At 44.5% G+C, this 17,353-nt stretch overlaps 1 protein-coding gene across 2 annotated transcripts in view; it reads right to left on the bottom strand.

Annotated features, from left to right (window-relative positions):
* GABRB3 (gamma-aminobutyric acid type A receptor subunit beta3) overlaps nucleotides 1-17,353 on the bottom strand; it is a 328,007-nt gene that overhangs the window by 83,658 nt on the left and 226,996 nt on the right. For both annotated transcript variants that reach the window (XM_040421745.1, XM_040421746.1), the window contains exon 5: nucleotides 11,508-11,590. In XM_040421745.1, coding sequence (XP_040277679.1) covers nucleotides 11,508-11,590 — 83 coding nt within the window. The remainder of the gene's footprint in view (nucleotides 1-11,507; nucleotides 11,591-17,353) is intronic.

Consider the following 17,353-nt stretch of genomic DNA (forward strand, 5'->3'; position numbering starts at 1 on the left):
CCAACCCAGGAAGCTTTTATGCCCAGTCTTTCCGGTGTAAACCCGTCCAAGTTTCCGAATTTAAAACTTTTCTGGGCCTTCTCCTCAACATGGGCCTGACAAAAAAGCATTAATTGCGGTCATATTGGTCCACGAACCCAATTCATCACATGCCCATGTTCTCTGCTGCCATTTCCAGGTCACGATTTGAGACCATCCTGCGTTTCCTGCACTTTAGTGACAACAGCACCTCTTGTCCCAGAGGCTACCCAGCTTTTGACCGGCTCCACAAAATTCGGCCCCTCATAGACCAACTTAACACCAAATTTGCAGATTTGTATACCCCTGAGCAAAACATCTGCATAGACGAGTCCCTTATACATTTTACCGGGCGCCTTGGCTTCAAACAATACATCCCAAGCAAGCGCGACCTACCGGTTCAAACTGTATAAGCTCTGTGAAAGGGCCACAGGCTATACGCACAAATTTCGAGTCTATGAGGGTAAAGATCAGACCCTGGAGCCGGTCGGTTGCCCTGACTACCTGGGGAGCAGTGGGAAGAAAGTCTGGGACTTGGTGTCACCCTTATTTGGCAAGGGGTACCATCTTTATGTGGACAATTTCTACACAAGTGTGCCCCTCTTCAGGCATTTGTTTATAGAACAGATTGGCTGCTGTCGCACCGCGCGACCTAGTCGCCGGAGCTTCCCCCAACGGCTCGTTACCACCCGTCTTGCAAGGGGGGAGAGGGCTGCCTTGTGTAATGAAGAACTGCTCGCGGTGAAATGGAGAGACAAGCGTGACGTTTACATGCTCTCCTCCATTCACGCAGACACGACAATCCAAATAGAGCGAGCAACCAGTGTCATTGAAAAGCCCCTCTCGGTCCACGACTATAATTTGCTCATGGGAGGGGTGGACTTCAATGACCAGATGTTGGCTCCTTATTTAGTGTCCCGCCGCACCAGACGCTGGTATAAGACGGTGTCTGTTTATTTAATTTAATTGGCTTTGTACAATAGTTTTGTTCTCTACAGTAAGGCTGGGAGAACCGGATCCTTCCTCAAATTTCAGGAAGAGATCATCGAGAACCTCCTGTATCCAGGAAGTTCCGTGGCCCCATCCACCAGTGTAGTGAGCCGTCTACACGAGCGACATTTCCCCAATGTCGTTGCTGGTACCGCAACCCAAGCGCCACCCCGAAAAAGATGTCGTGTCTGTAGCAGGAGTGGAATAAGGAGTGACACCCGCTATTTCTGTCCTGACTGCCCTGATCATGCTTAGGGGAGTGTTTCCGGAAGTACCACACACAGGTACGCTATTAGCATAGGGATTGCGTTACACAGGACAGGCACCCAGGGCTCTTAGTGCCCTTTCACTCACAGCTGCTGCAAACCTCTCCTTTCACCTGGGACAAAGTGCATACTGTACTTCGCCACATCTCTGGGCGATTTGCGCTTTGCACATTGTCCCATGGGGAAGGAGAGGTTTGTCCTATAAAGGTAAAAAATAAATAAAAAAATCACCGGTAAGCAAAAAAGTTAATGTTCTGTTCCAAAAGTTCAATAAAGCTTATAAAAGTTAATGTTCTGTTCAAATGTTATATAAAGTTAATGTTAATAAATTTATTGCGTTGCGGCCTGTTTTTTTTTTTTTTTTTACCTTCTAGGTGGACCAACCGATGAACCAGCTGCAGCACTGATGTGCATTCTGACAGAAGCATTGCGCTGCTGTCAGATTACACAAAAGTCGGTGTATGCGGAGCTGCAAGACGAGATTTCTCCTCTGCAGTAAAAAAGATACGTTTGCCGAGGCTTATGAGCTGAGGGGCGGTGTTCATATGCTTTGGCAAACACTTTGTATATATAAAAAAAAAAAAAAAAAAAAAATCCCGGCAATGATTTATTCATCCACATCGATTGATGTGAATGGAGAAATCGGGTTTGCCAGGGCATACGGGCTGAGTGGGTTTGGATGTTGGGCGGAGCTCCTATGTCCTGGCTCCTATGTCCTGCCTTTTCCCTCCTTTTTTTTTTGGGCAGAGATTTTTTCATCGCACATTGATCGATGCAAATGAAGAAATCTGTGCCGTTCATTTTTTCTTTCAGCCCATAGGCTGAACGAAAAAAAAAAAATCTCATTATCCGTATGCTCAATATAAGGAGAATAGCAGAAACTCCTAATGCTAGCCATACATGTAATAATTGTGGAGACCCTCAAATGCCAGGGCAGTACAAACACCCCACAAATGACCCCATTTTGGAAAGAAGACACCCCAAGGTATTCGCTGAGGGGCATATGGAGTCCATGAAAGATTGAACTTTTTGTCCCAAGTTAGCGGAAAGGGAGACTTTGTGAGAAAAAAACAAAAAAAAAATCAATTTCCGCTAACTTGTGCCAAAAAAAAAATCTTCATGGAATACCTTGGGGTGTCTTCTTTCCAAAATGGGGTCACTTGTGGGGTATTTATACTGCCCTGGCATTTTAGGGGCCCTAATACGTAAATAGTAGTTTGAAATCCAAATGTGTAAAAAATGCCCTGTGAAATTCTAAAGGTGCTCTTTAGAATTTGGGCCCCTTTGCCCACCTAGGCTGCAAAAAAGTGTCACACATGTGGTATCGCCATACTCAGGAGAAGCTTGGCAATGTGTTTTGGGGTGTCTTTTTACATATACCCATGCTGGGTGAGAGAAATATCTCTAAAATGACAACTTTGTATAAAAAAATGGGAAAAGTTGACTTGGGTATATGTAAAAATACACCCCAAAACATATTGCCCTACTTCTTCTGAGTACGGCGATACCACATGTGTGACACTTTTTTGCAGCCTAGGTGGGCAAAGCGGCCCAAATTCTAAAGAGCACCTTTAGGATTTCACAGGGCATTTTTTACACATTTGGATTTCAAACTACTTCTCACGCATTAGGGCCCCTAAAATGCCAGGGCAGTATAAATACCCCACAAGTGACCCCATTTTGGAAAGAAGACACCCCAAGGTATTTCCTGATGGCCATAGTGAGTTCATGGAAGTTTTTATTTTTTGTCACAAGTTAGTGGAATATGAGACTTTGTAATAAAAAAATAAAAAAATCATAATTTTCCACTAACTTGTGACAAAAAAATAAAAACTTCTATGAACTCACTATGACCATCAGCGAATACCTTAGGGTGTCTACTTTCCGAAATGGGGGTCATTTGTGGGGTGTTTCTACTGTCTGGGCATTGTAGAACCTCAGGAAACATGACAGGTGCTCAGAAAGTCAGAGCTGCTTCAAAATGTGCAAATTCACATTTTTGTACCATAGTTTGTAAACGCTATAACTTTTGCGCAAACCAATAAATATACACTTATTGCATTTTTTTTATCGAAGACATGTAGAACAATAAATTTAGAGAAAAATGTATATAGAAATGTAGTTTTATTTAAAAAAAATTACAACTGAAAGTGAAAAATTTGGTAAATTTCGATTAATAACAAAAAAAGTAAAAATGTCAGCAGCAATGAAATACCACCAAATGAAAGCTCTATTAGTGAGAAGAAAAGGAGGTAAAATTCATTTGGGTGGTAAGTTGTATGACCGAGCAATAAACCGTGAAAGTAGTGTAGTGCAGAATTGTAAAAAGTGGTCTGGTCATTAAGGGGGTTTAAGCTAGGGGAGCTGAGGTGGTTAATATATACAGCTTTCATATTCTGTTAGCAAAAAAAGACTTTTTTGGCAATCTTCAACATCTGTATTAGTCAGTGTGTAATTTAAGGTAGAAATACACCCATCATTTTCTGGGGTTTGAAAAAAAAGACTTTTTTTCTTCAAAAAACAGTATTTTCCAGATCTGCAAGTGTTAAATTCAAGTTTAATATATACAGCTTTCATATTCTGTTAGCAAAAAAATACTTTTTTGGCAATCTACAACATCTGTATTAGTCAATGTGCAATTTAAGGTAGAAATACACCCATCATTTTCTGGGGTTTGAAAAACACACTATTATTTTCAAAAAACAGTATTTTCCAGATCTGCAAGTATTAAATTCAAGTTTAATATATACAGTTTTCATATTCTGTTAGCAAAAAAAGACTTTTTTGGCAATCTACAACATCTGTATTAGTCAGTGTGTAATTTAAGGTAGAAATACACCCATCATTTTCTGGGGTTTGAAAAAACACACTTTTTTTTCCTTCAAAAAACAGTATTTTCCAGATATGCAAGTGTTAAATTCAAGTTTAATATATACAACTTTCATATTCTTTTTGCAAAAAAAACACTTTTTTTGCAATCTACAACATCTGTATTAGGGCTCTTTCACACCTGCGTTATTGTCTTCCGGCATAGAGTTCCGTCGTCGGGGCTCTATGCCGGAAGAATCCTGATCAGGATTATCCTAATGCATTCTGAATGGAGAGAAATCCGTTCAGGATGCATCAGGATGTCTTCAGTTCCGGAACGGAACGTTTTTTGGCCGGAGAAAATACCGCAGCATGCTGCGCTTTTTGCTCCGGCCAAAAATCCGGAACACTTGCCGCAAGGCCGGATCCGGAATTAATGCCCATTGGAAGGCATTGATCCGGATCCGGCCTTAAGCTAAACGTCGTTTCGGCGCATTGCCGGAGCCGACATTTAGCTTTTTCTGAATGGTTACCATGGCTGCCGGGACGCTAAAGTCCTGGCAGCCATGGTAAGTGTAGTGGGGAGCGGGGGAGCAGTGTACTTACCGTCCGTGCGGCTCCCCGGGCGCTCCAGAGTGACGTCAGGGCGCCCCAAGCGCATGGATCACGTGATCGCATGGATCACGTCATCCATGCGCATGGGGCGCTCTGACGTCATTCTGGAGCGCCCCTGTAGCCGCACGGACTGTAAGTATACCGCTCCCCCGCTCCCTGCTCCTACTATGGCAACCATGACTTTAATAGCGTCCTGGGTGCCATAGTAACACTGAAAGCATTTGGAAGACGGTTCCGTCTTCAAATGCTTTCAGTACACTTGCGTTTTTCCGGATCCGGCGGGCACCTCCGGCAACGGAAGTGCATGCCGGATCCCAACAACGCAAGTGTGAAAGAGGCCTTAGTCAGTGTGAAATTTAAGGTAGAAATACACCCCTCATTTTCTGGGGTTTGAAAAACACACTCTTGACAAAAAACACTATTTTCAGGCCTTGCAGCATCAGCGCGTGTGAAATTACAGGCTTATATACTGCTGTCAAATTCAGTTTTTAAACAAACACTCCTTTGGGCACAAAAAATTTAGTTGGCAGCCTTTGGTGAGATACACCCTTAATACATTTGGGTTACATTCAGAGATTTTAAATACCACCATTTGGTGCACCAATATTGAATTCAGGACTACAATGGTTCAGGCCCTGTGAGATACTCCCTCTACATGCAGGGGTTTGAATTAGGCATTTGAAATACAGCCATTTGAAATACAGCCATTTTGTGCAAAGATATATTTACTTCAGGTCTACACTGGTTCAGGGCATGTGTGATCCCCCCTATACATACAGGGGTTTGAATTAGGCATTTGAAATACAGCCATTTGAAATACAGCCTTTTTGTGCAAAGATATATTTACTGCAGGCCTACACTGGTTCAGGGCGTGTGTGATCCCCCTATACATACAGGGATTTGAATTAGGCATTTGAAATACAGCCATTTGAAATACAGCCTTTTTGTGCAAAGATATATTTACTGCAGGCCTACACTGGTTCAAGGCGTGTGTGATCCCCCCTATACATACAGGGGTTTAAATTAGGCATTTGAAATAGCTATTTGAAATACAGCCTTTTTGTGCAAATAAATCTTTAATTGAGGCCTAGTCTGGTTCAGGCCGTGTGAGATACACCCTTTACATACTGTTGTTCTTTTCTACTATTAATTAAACACCCATTTAGGGCAAGATCCTAAATTCAAAAAATATGAGGAGAGCGTCAAATAAGGGACGTGGCCCAGGTCGTGGAGCTGCTGGTGGAGCTCCTGTTGCAGGGAGAGGACGTGGTCGATCTGTGCCAGCTACACACACAAGTGAAACCCCTTCCTCAGGTGTGAGTAGGCGACAAAACCTGCAGCGGTATTTGGTCGGGTCTAATGCTGCTCTACGAATGGTGAGGCCTGAACAAGTACAGGCGATAGTAGATTGGGTTGCTGACAGTGGATCCAGTTCCTTCACATTGTCTCCCACCCAGTCTCCTGCTGAAAGACCACAGTTGGCACCTGCAGCCGATGTCCATCAGTCTATCACCTCGCCCCCTTGCAAATCAGCCAAGCAGTCTGAGCCCCAAGTAATGCAGCAGTCTCTTCTGCTTTTTGATGACTCTGTTAGCAGGGTTTCCCAGGGCCATCCACCTAACACTGCCCCAGAAGTGGAAGAGATTGAGTGCACCGATGCCCAACCACTTATTTTTCAAGATGAGTACATGGGAGGACCATCGCAGCACGTGTGCTGACGACAAGACATGAGTGGTTTGCACGCTGTGCAATCAGAGCCTGAAGCGAGGCATAAACGTTCTCAACCTGAGCACAACCTGCATGACCAGACATTTAAGTGCAAAGTACGAGCTGCAGTGGAGTAGATACCTCAAAAACCAAGAAAGGTCTCTGGCTCCTCCTGCTTCCTCCTCCTGACTACGGATACGTGGACCAGTAAGCACGGTCAGGGGAGTTATATCTCCATAACAGCACACTGGGTAAATGCAGTGGCGGCTGGGCCTCAGGCGGATAGCAGCTTGGCGAATGTCCTTCCACCACCGAGGATTGCAGGGCGCTTCAGTTTGCCTCCTGTTGCTTTCTCCTCCTACTGTGCTTCCTCATCCTCTACCAGCTCCTCATCCGGTCAGTGTAACACCTTCACCACCAACTTCAGCACAGCCAAGGGTAAACGACAGCAGGCAGTTTTAAAACTTATCTGTTTGGGGGACAAACCCCACACCGCGCAGGAGCTGTGGACAGGCCTTGAACAACAGACCGATGAGTGGTTTGTGCAAGTCAACCTCAAGTCCGGCCTGGTGGTGTGCGATAATGGGCGAAATCTCGTAGCAGCTCTGGGACTAGCCGGTTTGACGCACATCCCTTGCCTGGCGCATGTGCTGAATTTGGTGGTGCAGAGATTTCTTAAAAATTACCCCGACATGTCAGAGCTGTTGCATAAAGTGCGTCCGTCTGTGTGCGCTTTCGGCGTTCTCACCCTGCTGCTGCTCACCTGTCAGCGCTGCAGCGTAACTTCAGCCTTCCCGCTCACCGCCTCAGATGCGACGTGCACATAAGGTGGAACTCCACCTTGCACATGATGGCCAGACTGTGCGAGCAGCAGCAGGCAATAGTGGAGTTTCAGCTGCAGAACGCACGGGTGAGTTGCTCGGCGGAACAGCACCACTTCACCACCAATGACTGGGCCTTCATGCGAGACCTGTGTTCCTTGTTGCGCTGTTTCGAGTACTTAACCAACATGGCTAGTGCCGATAACGCCATTCTCAGCGTTACTATTCCACTTCTATGCCTCCTTGAAAAAACGCTCATGGCGATGATGGAAGAGGATGTGGCACAGGAGGAGGAGGAAGAGGGATCATTTTGTAGAGTTTCCGGCCAGTCATTCCCAAATGGCTCTGAGGGTGGGTTCCTGCACCCACAAACCCAAGGTACACAATTGTCCAGCCAGGGCACAGTTCTGGAAGATGTGGAGGTGGAGGATGAGGAGGAGGAGATGCAGGAGGAGGAACCATGTTCACAGCAGGGTGGCACCCAGACCAGCTCATGGTCATCACTGGTGCGTGGATGGGGGGATACAGAGTACACAGACGACACACCTCCCACAGAGGACAGCTTTTCGTTGCCTCTGGGCAGCCTGGCACACATGAGAGATTACATGCTGCAGTGTCTCCGCAACGACCGCCGAGTTGCCCACATTCTAACTTGTGCTGATTACTGGGTGGCCATGCTGCTGGATCCCCGTTACAAGGACAACATACCGTCCTTAATTCCGATCGTAAGATGCGCGAGTACAAGCGCACGCTGGTAGCATTCCCACCTGACAGCGGGGGCACAGTGGAAGCACAAGTAGAAGGCAGAGGACGAGGAAGAGGTCGCCAACACAGCTGGGGCACTGCCAGCACCTCAGAAGGCAGGGTTAGCATGGCCGACATGTGGAAAAGCTTTGTCAGCACGCCACAACAACCAGCACCACCAGCTGATATGGAACGTCTTAGCAGGAGGCAGCATTTCACCAACATGGTGGAGCAGTAGGTGTGCACACGCCTACACGTACTGAATGACGGGTCTGCCCCCTTCAACTTCTGGGTCTCCAAATTGGGCACATGGTCTGAGCTTGCCCTTTATGCCTTGGAGGTGCTGGCCTGCCCTGCAACCAGTGTATTATCTGAACGTGTGTTTAGCACGGCAGGGGGCGTCATCACAGACAAGCGCAGCCGCCTGTCCACAGCCAACGTGGACAAGCTCACGTTCATTAAAATGAACCAGGCTTGGATCCCACAAGACTTGTCTGTATCTTGTGCAGAATAGACATTTATACCACCATCAAACATACATTCTTGTACTCAAGTCTAGTGCAATGATTCTTTGTTTTCTTTTATTTGTCCCAATATTTTGGGGGCTACCGCCCCCAATAAAAAATAAAAAAAAACATTGTTGGCTACCTCCTCCATTGCTGCCTCCACCTACAACACCACATTCACCGCCTCCTCAACCTCCGACTCCATATCCACTTCCTTCTCTGAGTTGCAGGTTAATAATTTGCAATTTTTCGTTATTTTATTTCATTTTAAGTTATTTCCCTATCCACATTTGTTTGCAGAGCAGTTGCCATACTCTTAAGCACATTTTACTGCCTTTTAAATCCCTCTAGCAGTTTCAAGGACTATTTTAGAGCCATTTTAATGCAAAAAAAGTGCCAATTTTAGTGCCCTAAATTGAAAAAATTCTTATTTTCAATTGTCGGGTGACATTTTACCATTTTTGGCGTATACAAACCCCTACTGTGCCTGGGTGACAGGGGCCTAAATTTCTCAAAATCCTCTGTTCTATTGCTGGGTGACATGAACCCCCTTTTGCCGTGAATGAACCCCTGCTGTGCCTGGGTGACAGGGGCCTAAATCTCTCAAAATACTCTGTTCTATTGCTGGGTGACAAGAACCCCCTTTTGCCGTGAATGAACCCCTGCTGTGCCTGGGTGACATGGGCCTAAATCTCTCAAAATCCTTTGTTCTAATGCTGGGTGACATGAACCCCCTTTTGTCGTGAATGAACCCCTGCTGTGCCTGGGTGACATGGGCCTCGTTCTCTCAAAATCCTCTGTTCTATTGCTGGGTGACATGAACCCCCTTTTGCCGTGAATGAACCCCTGCTCTGCATTGCTGACAGGGAACTTAATTTAGTGAAAACATCTGTTACTGATCGGAAGATGCGCGACTACAAGCGCACGCTGATGATGGCATTCCCACCTGACAGCGGGGGCACAGTGGAAGCAGAAGGCGAAGGCAGAGGAGGAGGAAGAGGTCGCCAACGCAGCTGGGGCGCCGCCAGCACCTGAGAAGGCAGGGTTAGCATGGCCAAAATGTGGAAAAGCTTTGTCAGCCTTGAAGGTGCTGACCTGCCCTGCAGCCAGTGTATAGTGTGAACGTGTGTTTAGCACGGCAGAGAGCATTATCACAGGCCGCAGCCAATATGGACAAGCTTACGTTTATTAAAATGAACCAGGCATGGATCCCACAGGACTTGTCCGTACCTTGTGCAGAATAGACATTTATACCAGCCTCAACCATCCATTCTTGTACTCAAGTGCACTTATTCTTTGTTTTATTTTGTTATATGTCCCAATATTTTGGGGGATACCCCAATTTAAAAATTAAAAAATAACACAAATCAGTGTTGGCTACCTATTTCTCCTTCACCGCCGCTTCCACCTACACCGCCACGTCAACCTACACCACCACATCCACCGCCTCCTCAACCTCCTACTCCTAGTTCCAGATAGTTATTTTAAATTTTTCTGTATTTTATGTTATTTTAAGTCATTTCCCTATCCACCCTTTGCAGCCCTCTAGCCCTTTCCAGGACTATTTTAGACCCATTTTAGTGCCCAAAAGTTAGGGTCCCCATTGACTTCAATGGGGTTCGGGTTCGGGTTCGGGGTCAAGTTCGGGTCCCGAACCCGAACTTTTTTTTTCAAGTTCGGCCGAACTCGTCGAACTCGAACATCCAGGTGTCCGCTCAACTCTAGTTAGAACCAATAGCAATATGACACAGATATAAGATATTCCATAGCTGATAAGGTATCTGTATATAATAGCACAAAGCACCATCCACAAGTGTGAAAACTAAGATTATAGACCACAAGATTAAGGCTGGGTTCACACCTGAGCGTATTTGATAAGCGCTTTTTACAGGCGTTTTTATTGGGCGTTTTTGAGGCGTATTTTGGGGCGTTTTTGTATTTTGGAAACGCGCGTAGTTCGCACGTTTGTGTGATTAACCACAGAGGCATCCAATAAAAAAAAAACTGCCACAATACGCGCGACAATACGCCGCAAAGAAGCTCCTGTACGTCTCGGGGCGTAGGGCGTTTTACAGCGCGTTCGTACGCGCTGTAAAACGCTCAGGTGAGAACCATGCCCATAGGGAAACATTGGTTTTTGCCTGTTGAGCGTTTTACAGCGCGTAGGAACGCGCTGTAAAATGCTCAGGTGTGAACCTAGCCTTAGGGCTCATTCACACGAACATAAGGGCTCCGTGCCCGTGCTGCGGTCTGCAATGCACGGGCACCGACTGTGGGGCAGCCGCATGCGGATCGCAGACCCATTCACTTGAATGGGGTCTGCGATCCATCCGTTCCGGAAAAAGATAGAACAAGTTCTATCTTTTTCGGAACGGAAGCACGGAACAGAAAACCACCGAAGCACTCCGTAGTGCTTCTGTGGGGTTCCGTTCCGCACCATATCTCCGGATTTGCGGACCCATCCGTGATGCAGAATGCATGTGGCTGGTGACCGGTGTATTGCGGAACCGCCGTATGTGGCCCGCAGCATGGGCACGGAGCTCTTACGTTCATGTGAATGAGCCCTTATCAAGACATGAAACCTTCTATGCTAACATTTCAATATATACTTATCTAGTCCTGATAAACTAATGAATGAATTAAAATAACTTAAATAATTGTACTTTTAAAGATTGCTTAAATAGATGTTATTATTCCTTATTGTAAATGATATTTTAAAAGACGAAACACAGAGATTCCCTTGGAAAGCCAAATTTGCATTGATAATAAGAGGGTTTTTTAAGGTCCCTGGGGAAGACAACTGAATGGCCACTCATGCATATTAAAACAAATTGAAAGCAAATTGCATCTCACGATTTTCTCTATTCAAATGGAACCTGATTAAAATGTGACCATTAGTTCTCTTGTGCTGTTGATATTCACCCGAGCAATGGCTAATCAGGAAACCATATTAACACTTTACTGTTCAAAATATTAAGAATTATCGTCATACCCTGAAATCACTATGATGGCAATAATAATGTAATACGTACAGCTCTCTATTTCTAGAGTACAGTTCTGCTCATCCAGCGGATATCTCCGTAGATCCATCATACAAGCAGCCGTAGTTGTTATTCTGCAATAAATATTAAAAAGAAAATGAAGAATTGGCCAATAACCAACCTGTTTAGGAGCAGAATTAGAAATGTACATCTGGAAACTACAGGAATATGGATTCCCTTCTAAAACTTAAATCATGAGCCTCATTAATCAAAAGCTGCCGTCTCATAGCTACTAGTCATAGTGTGATCATGAGCTCTGACTGGATGGTATGGACAACAAGGGCAGTTTTTCTGTTTGTTTTGCTAAATGAGGGTCGTTACATTGAAATAAAAAAAAGGTATTTAATCATATACAGGTCCAAGATGAAATTAAGTGAACCCTTTGGAATTAGCTGGATTTCTGCATTGATTACTAAGAAATTCAGTTCTGATTGACAAACTCAATCTAACTAAACTAATAATACACAAACAGTCATGCCATTCACAGCTTTTACTGTGCAGATTGAGTAATCATTCACAGTGCAGGAACCTCTTTATTTAATAACATATAGATCCCCTTTAGCAGTAATCACTTCCACCAAACATATCCTGAAGCTGCAAATAGGATTTGCATAAAGTTGAGGAGGAGCTTTGATTTCTAAGACAGCAAAGCAGCCCAAAAACATGCTGCTTCCTCCACTATAAGGTTTTGTGCAGGTGTGCATGGTTCTTTTATTTCAAACATAGGAAGGACATCACATAGGAAGCCACTGCTGTCTAAAAAATACTTTGTGACCTATCTCAAGTTTGCCTAAAACCAACTGGATATTCCACAATGTTTTTGGGAAAATGGTATATTGACAGATAATACAAAAGTGGAACCTTTTAGAGCACATGCACAACGCTTGGAGGAAAAATAAGACTGCACACCAACACCGATCCCTAATCCCAACTGTAAATCATGGTGGAGGGTACACCATGATTTAGGGCTGCTTTGCTGCCTCAGGGCCTGGAAGCCTTGCAATTGTGGGGAAAATGAAATCAAACATTTTATAGGAGAATGAAAGGGGAGCAGACCATGATCTCAATCTAAAAAGACGTTGGGTGATACAACAAGACAGTGAAACAAAGCACACAAGTAAATTAACCAAAGAAAGGTACTTCTGTTGGATCATTGATGTAAAGCAATAATGCTGTATTCAATGGTTACTGTAATGGGAAAGGGGTATGGACCCACTGTGGCAACTAACTAGATTAACTTTGAGCTAAGAGCATTGTCCTGGCCGTCCCCTGGTATACATACACTCTTTAACCCCTCCACAAGCATCTGGTCTTCGCTGCATGCAAGCAATCAAGCCACTACCTCCTGGAGCAGTCCTTGCATAGTTGGCAGCTGACCCACGGGGGTCAGAGACACTGGTAAGAAACATCAAGAGTTCAGGCAGTACTTGTAGTCAGGAAATAGCTGAGGTTAAGCAGGTGGAGTACGTGCATATCCGTAGAACAGGTACAAGGACATGGAAGATGGAAATAAGAATGGAGAACAAGCTATGGTAAGGGCAGGCTGCAGAGATGTCAGGAAGGCTAGTGGTTCAGTGCATGGTCAAATAAATTAAATGTGACACCTTCACTGGTAGACTGGGAACTACTGTAGATATCTAAGCTGCGGCACCATCCCCTTGAGGAGGTTGCCGTATATACTCAGGGACAGCCATCCATTGGCTGAGGAAACATTTGACTGTGCATGTGCTAGCTCTGTAAAACAGGCCAGAAGGCCTAAGAAAACACACAAAGGTCGCAGCCTGCAAAACTAACAAGGAAACCAGCTGCAAGGAGTGCCACTGGCAGAAAAGGGGAAACCAGGGTGAGTAGTGCGGCGTCTGTGCCCTCATTGAAGAGCATGACAGCAGCAGCCCAGAGGACCACCAGAGTCAGTTACCTTGGGACAACTACACTAGTACATGATTAGTATACATGCTACTGACTGCACATCTGTACCATAATTCTTATCCCTATAATCATTCCTGTTTTCATGCTGTGGACTCAAAGGGCCAGATTTATCATTACTCTGACAGCTCACTCCACTTTCACATATGGCTAAAGTCAGTTTTAGCCAAGTCAAATTTATGATTGGCCCTTTAAGACTGTGATAAATGTGGTTTGACGGTAGCAGTTTATCCGTCAGTAAGCAGCTTTACAAAAGTCGCACGTCCTTACGAAAAAGTCGCATGTTCTATTAAAAAGTCTCATAAGATAAGCATGGTCCTCACTGGAGTGAAATTGCGCATTTTTTTGCGACTTTTTAAATAGTCCCAATAGTAAATCTGTCTAGAGATTAATTTACATAAGAAAACACACCCACTTTCAGAAAACTGGCGAGCATAGTGCAGAGCAGAAAAAAGTCGCAAATTTGTGTGCAGTTTTAGCGTTTGCGCATTTTTTTGCGACTTTTTCACTCCATTATTCTGACTTGAGCTAATGATAAATCTGGCTTAAAGAGTCTACTCTATTCCTTCCACGTCCAGTTTGCTGGCACAAAGCAGGATAACTGGAATGAGTATAGAGATATAAAAAATTACTAATGTAACAGATTCCCTTCAATATAGAATAAAAATGCTGTAAATATTATTACCAGATTTAATTAAGGCCTCATGAACACTACCGCATTATGGCTCCATACAACCTTTATAAATTTGCACATGATGTCGTAGAGACTCTGTGTGCCATTCTACAGGCTCTGTATACTGACTTTGCCATGTACATAAAGCCTTTAATTTGAGATGAGCGAATTTCTCAATAATTTGATTCGGTCGGTCTGCCGAATTTCCCCAAAAAATTTTATTCGATCTGAATTTATTTGTGGCGAATCGCTTTATAAAACCGCTATTTCCTGACTGCAGAGACACTGTATAGTGGTGTAGAACACTGAAGAAGCACACTCCTTTTACACCATTGTCAGCTGATTCCACGTACTAGATGTCTACAGAAACTGTTTTATTAAACGCTTATACAAAGGCTCCATTCACACATCCGCAATTCCATTCCGCATTTTGCGGAACGGAATTGTGGACCCATACATTTCTATGGGGCCGCACGACGTGCGGCCCCGATCCGGAATTGCGGACCCGCACTTCCGGGTCCGCAATTCCGATCCTGAAAAAAAATAGCGGACAAGAATCAACATATTCTCTTAGTGCCGGCAATGTGCGGTCCCGAAAATGCGGAACGCACATTGCCGCGGTCCGTGTTTTGCGGATCCGCAAAACACACACGGATGTGTGAATGGACCCAAATAGAGACCCCCGACAGAGTGGAGAGGGTGTCAGCAGTAGGTTTGTGTTGACGTCAATGATTATTTTTCCCTTCCTCTGATCCATCAGGACAATAACCCCCAAAAAACGGATCCTGTCTGAGCATCCGCCTTCACTCGGTCAGTAATACATCAGTATTGCTAATGCAAAAAAAAAAACAGGAGTGGATCCAAAACAGAGATGACACGTGAACGGAATATTTGCATGTCTTCTGTGTTTTGTACCCACTCCTGCTTTTGGCTACAAAATCACAAGCCAATTATTTTATTTATTTATTTTTTTTTGAATGGGGGAGAAAAAATAAATAACTTTATTTCACAAACAGTACACAGCAGGCACAGAAGGGGCAAAACCACAAGATTTAAAAGACAAACTGAAAAAAAGAAGGGCTTCATTAACAAGAATGGATTGACAACCAGTGTCGGGGTGACCACAATGGTAATGCATATTGATCATGAAATGTATGGGTTATGGCTGATAACTGGAGGACAGTCCAACAAAAAAGCCGACTCCAGCTCATTCCTACAGTGCAAGCTACACAATCGCAGCTGGAAGGTAACTGGTCGGTACAGGCAATAGGGATAGGGAGGAATCATTCCACAGCATTTATGTTGAACAGGGTTCAGTAGGGGAGGTTACAGCCTGAGTAATAGGAACAATCCTATTACACCTTGCTGCACTGACTGGGGATCCAAATTGCCATTATACAGCTCTGTAATTCCAGCAAACCGTTCTTGTTATTGGGGTGCAAGTGCTGTTTGATGCAGGCATTAACAGGGTTTATTACAAAGCAATATTTCTATGTCTTATTTGCTCTTGTGCGGTGCAGTTAAATGTTCTAAAGCATTTTTTGGCTTGTATTAGTAGAAAAAAAAGAGCTTTTTCCCTAAAATTCTGATCGAATTCCACTTAGTCAACTTTGATTCTCTCATCTCTACCTTTAATGGGTTGTTTAATTCCCTCTTCCTCTCCAGTATTACTGGCTGCCAGGAATGTGTTTAAATTAATAAAAAGAACACACTCATCTCTTAAGAGTCAGCGTACCCGTAAGAGATGACATCCCATCCTTGGTCATGAAGACTGCTGCAACCATTCACTAGCCTCAGCACTGATGTGTCCCCAAGTGGCATGTAACCACAGAGGCTTAGCAGTCATGTGCCGCCCAGGGATGTAAATGACAAATCTTATAAGAATGCTACCAATAACATTTAGAGATATGTTTACCTGTATTCATTTCAATTAATATTGTTCTTAAAGGGGTTTTGCAATAGTGGGAATTTTTTTTTAAGCCCCCCCCCCTATTAGGCTGGACCTGTAAAGGCAAGCTTATGTACCTGTTTCCCGTGCTGGCTCCCTACTCCTTCTCCCAGCCTATTATGATCCGCTAGGCAACATCTATGTAAACATGCGGTTTTACATTGTCTACGGGAAATCAACGGTCCGGATCCTCTTGTGACATGTGACCATTTGTGATGATGTAAGGGGAGCCGGTCTCTGCCACAGCGAGTGGTTAGCTGCAGAAGATGTCAAACTGGATGTTTACAGCGAGGGAGCCCTGTGGAGCATCGCAGACCAGGGGAAGAAGGAGCAGGGAGCCAGCGCTGGGAAGCAGATAAGTAAGCTTCTGTTTACAGGTCCGGTGAAGTGGGGGGTTTGCCAAAAATTCCCCATTCTCGCACGACCCATTTAAAGTACCTTAAGGTGTATCAGTACTTTTAACAAACTTTTGATATGTCATAGGGAGTAGAGACACATGAAAGGTTTTGATTGGCGACCACAGAGCCCCCAACCGATCACTAAAATAAGTAGATAGGAGCACTCTATTTTCATTTGCTGCTGATGTCTGTCTCCAGTCCATCTCCTAAAGTGAGGAAAAGCAGTGCCCTGTGTGAGAACATTTCTCCTCATTTTAGCAATTGACTGAGGGTCTCAAAACCTTTGAAATGTCACTAAGTCACATCAAAAGTTTGCTAAAAGTACATAAATTTACAGTACTAGAAAAATACCCAACGCTGCCCAAGTATGAAGTGTTGTTCTTTTTGTGTGTTTATTGGATTTGTTCCTAAGGAGCCCAGGAGACCAATCCATTTTTGCAGGGAAACTGCTTGTAGTCTTATATAGCCCAGCTTTTACAAACTGTTTATTTTATTGACTGTTCCCCATAACAGTACTCTTCATGGCATCCCTCCCCTTTAACAGTTAACTCCACAGAACCAGACCACCTTAACAGTGACCTTCCCCACACCCCCTTAACAGTGACCTCTACATTGCCCTGCCCCATAACAGTGAACTACACAGAACCCCACCCCCTTAACAGTGAGCCTCACATTAACAATGACCTCCACAGCACCCTGACCCCTTAACTGTGAACTCCACAGCACCTCACCCCTTAATAGTGACCTATACAGCACAACATCCTCTTAACAGTGACCTCCACAGCACCTGCCATCCTTAACAGTAACCTCCCCTCATTAAAAGTGACCTCCACAGAACCCCACCCCCTTAACAGTAACCTCAAGAGTGTCTTGCCCCTTCACAGTGACCTCC

This window comes from Bufo bufo, chromosome 3 (genome assembly GCF_905171765.1).
Source record: "Bufo bufo chromosome 3, aBufBuf1.1, whole genome shotgun sequence".
Taxonomy (NCBI): Eukaryota; Metazoa; Chordata; class Amphibia; order Anura; family Bufonidae; genus Bufo; species Bufo bufo.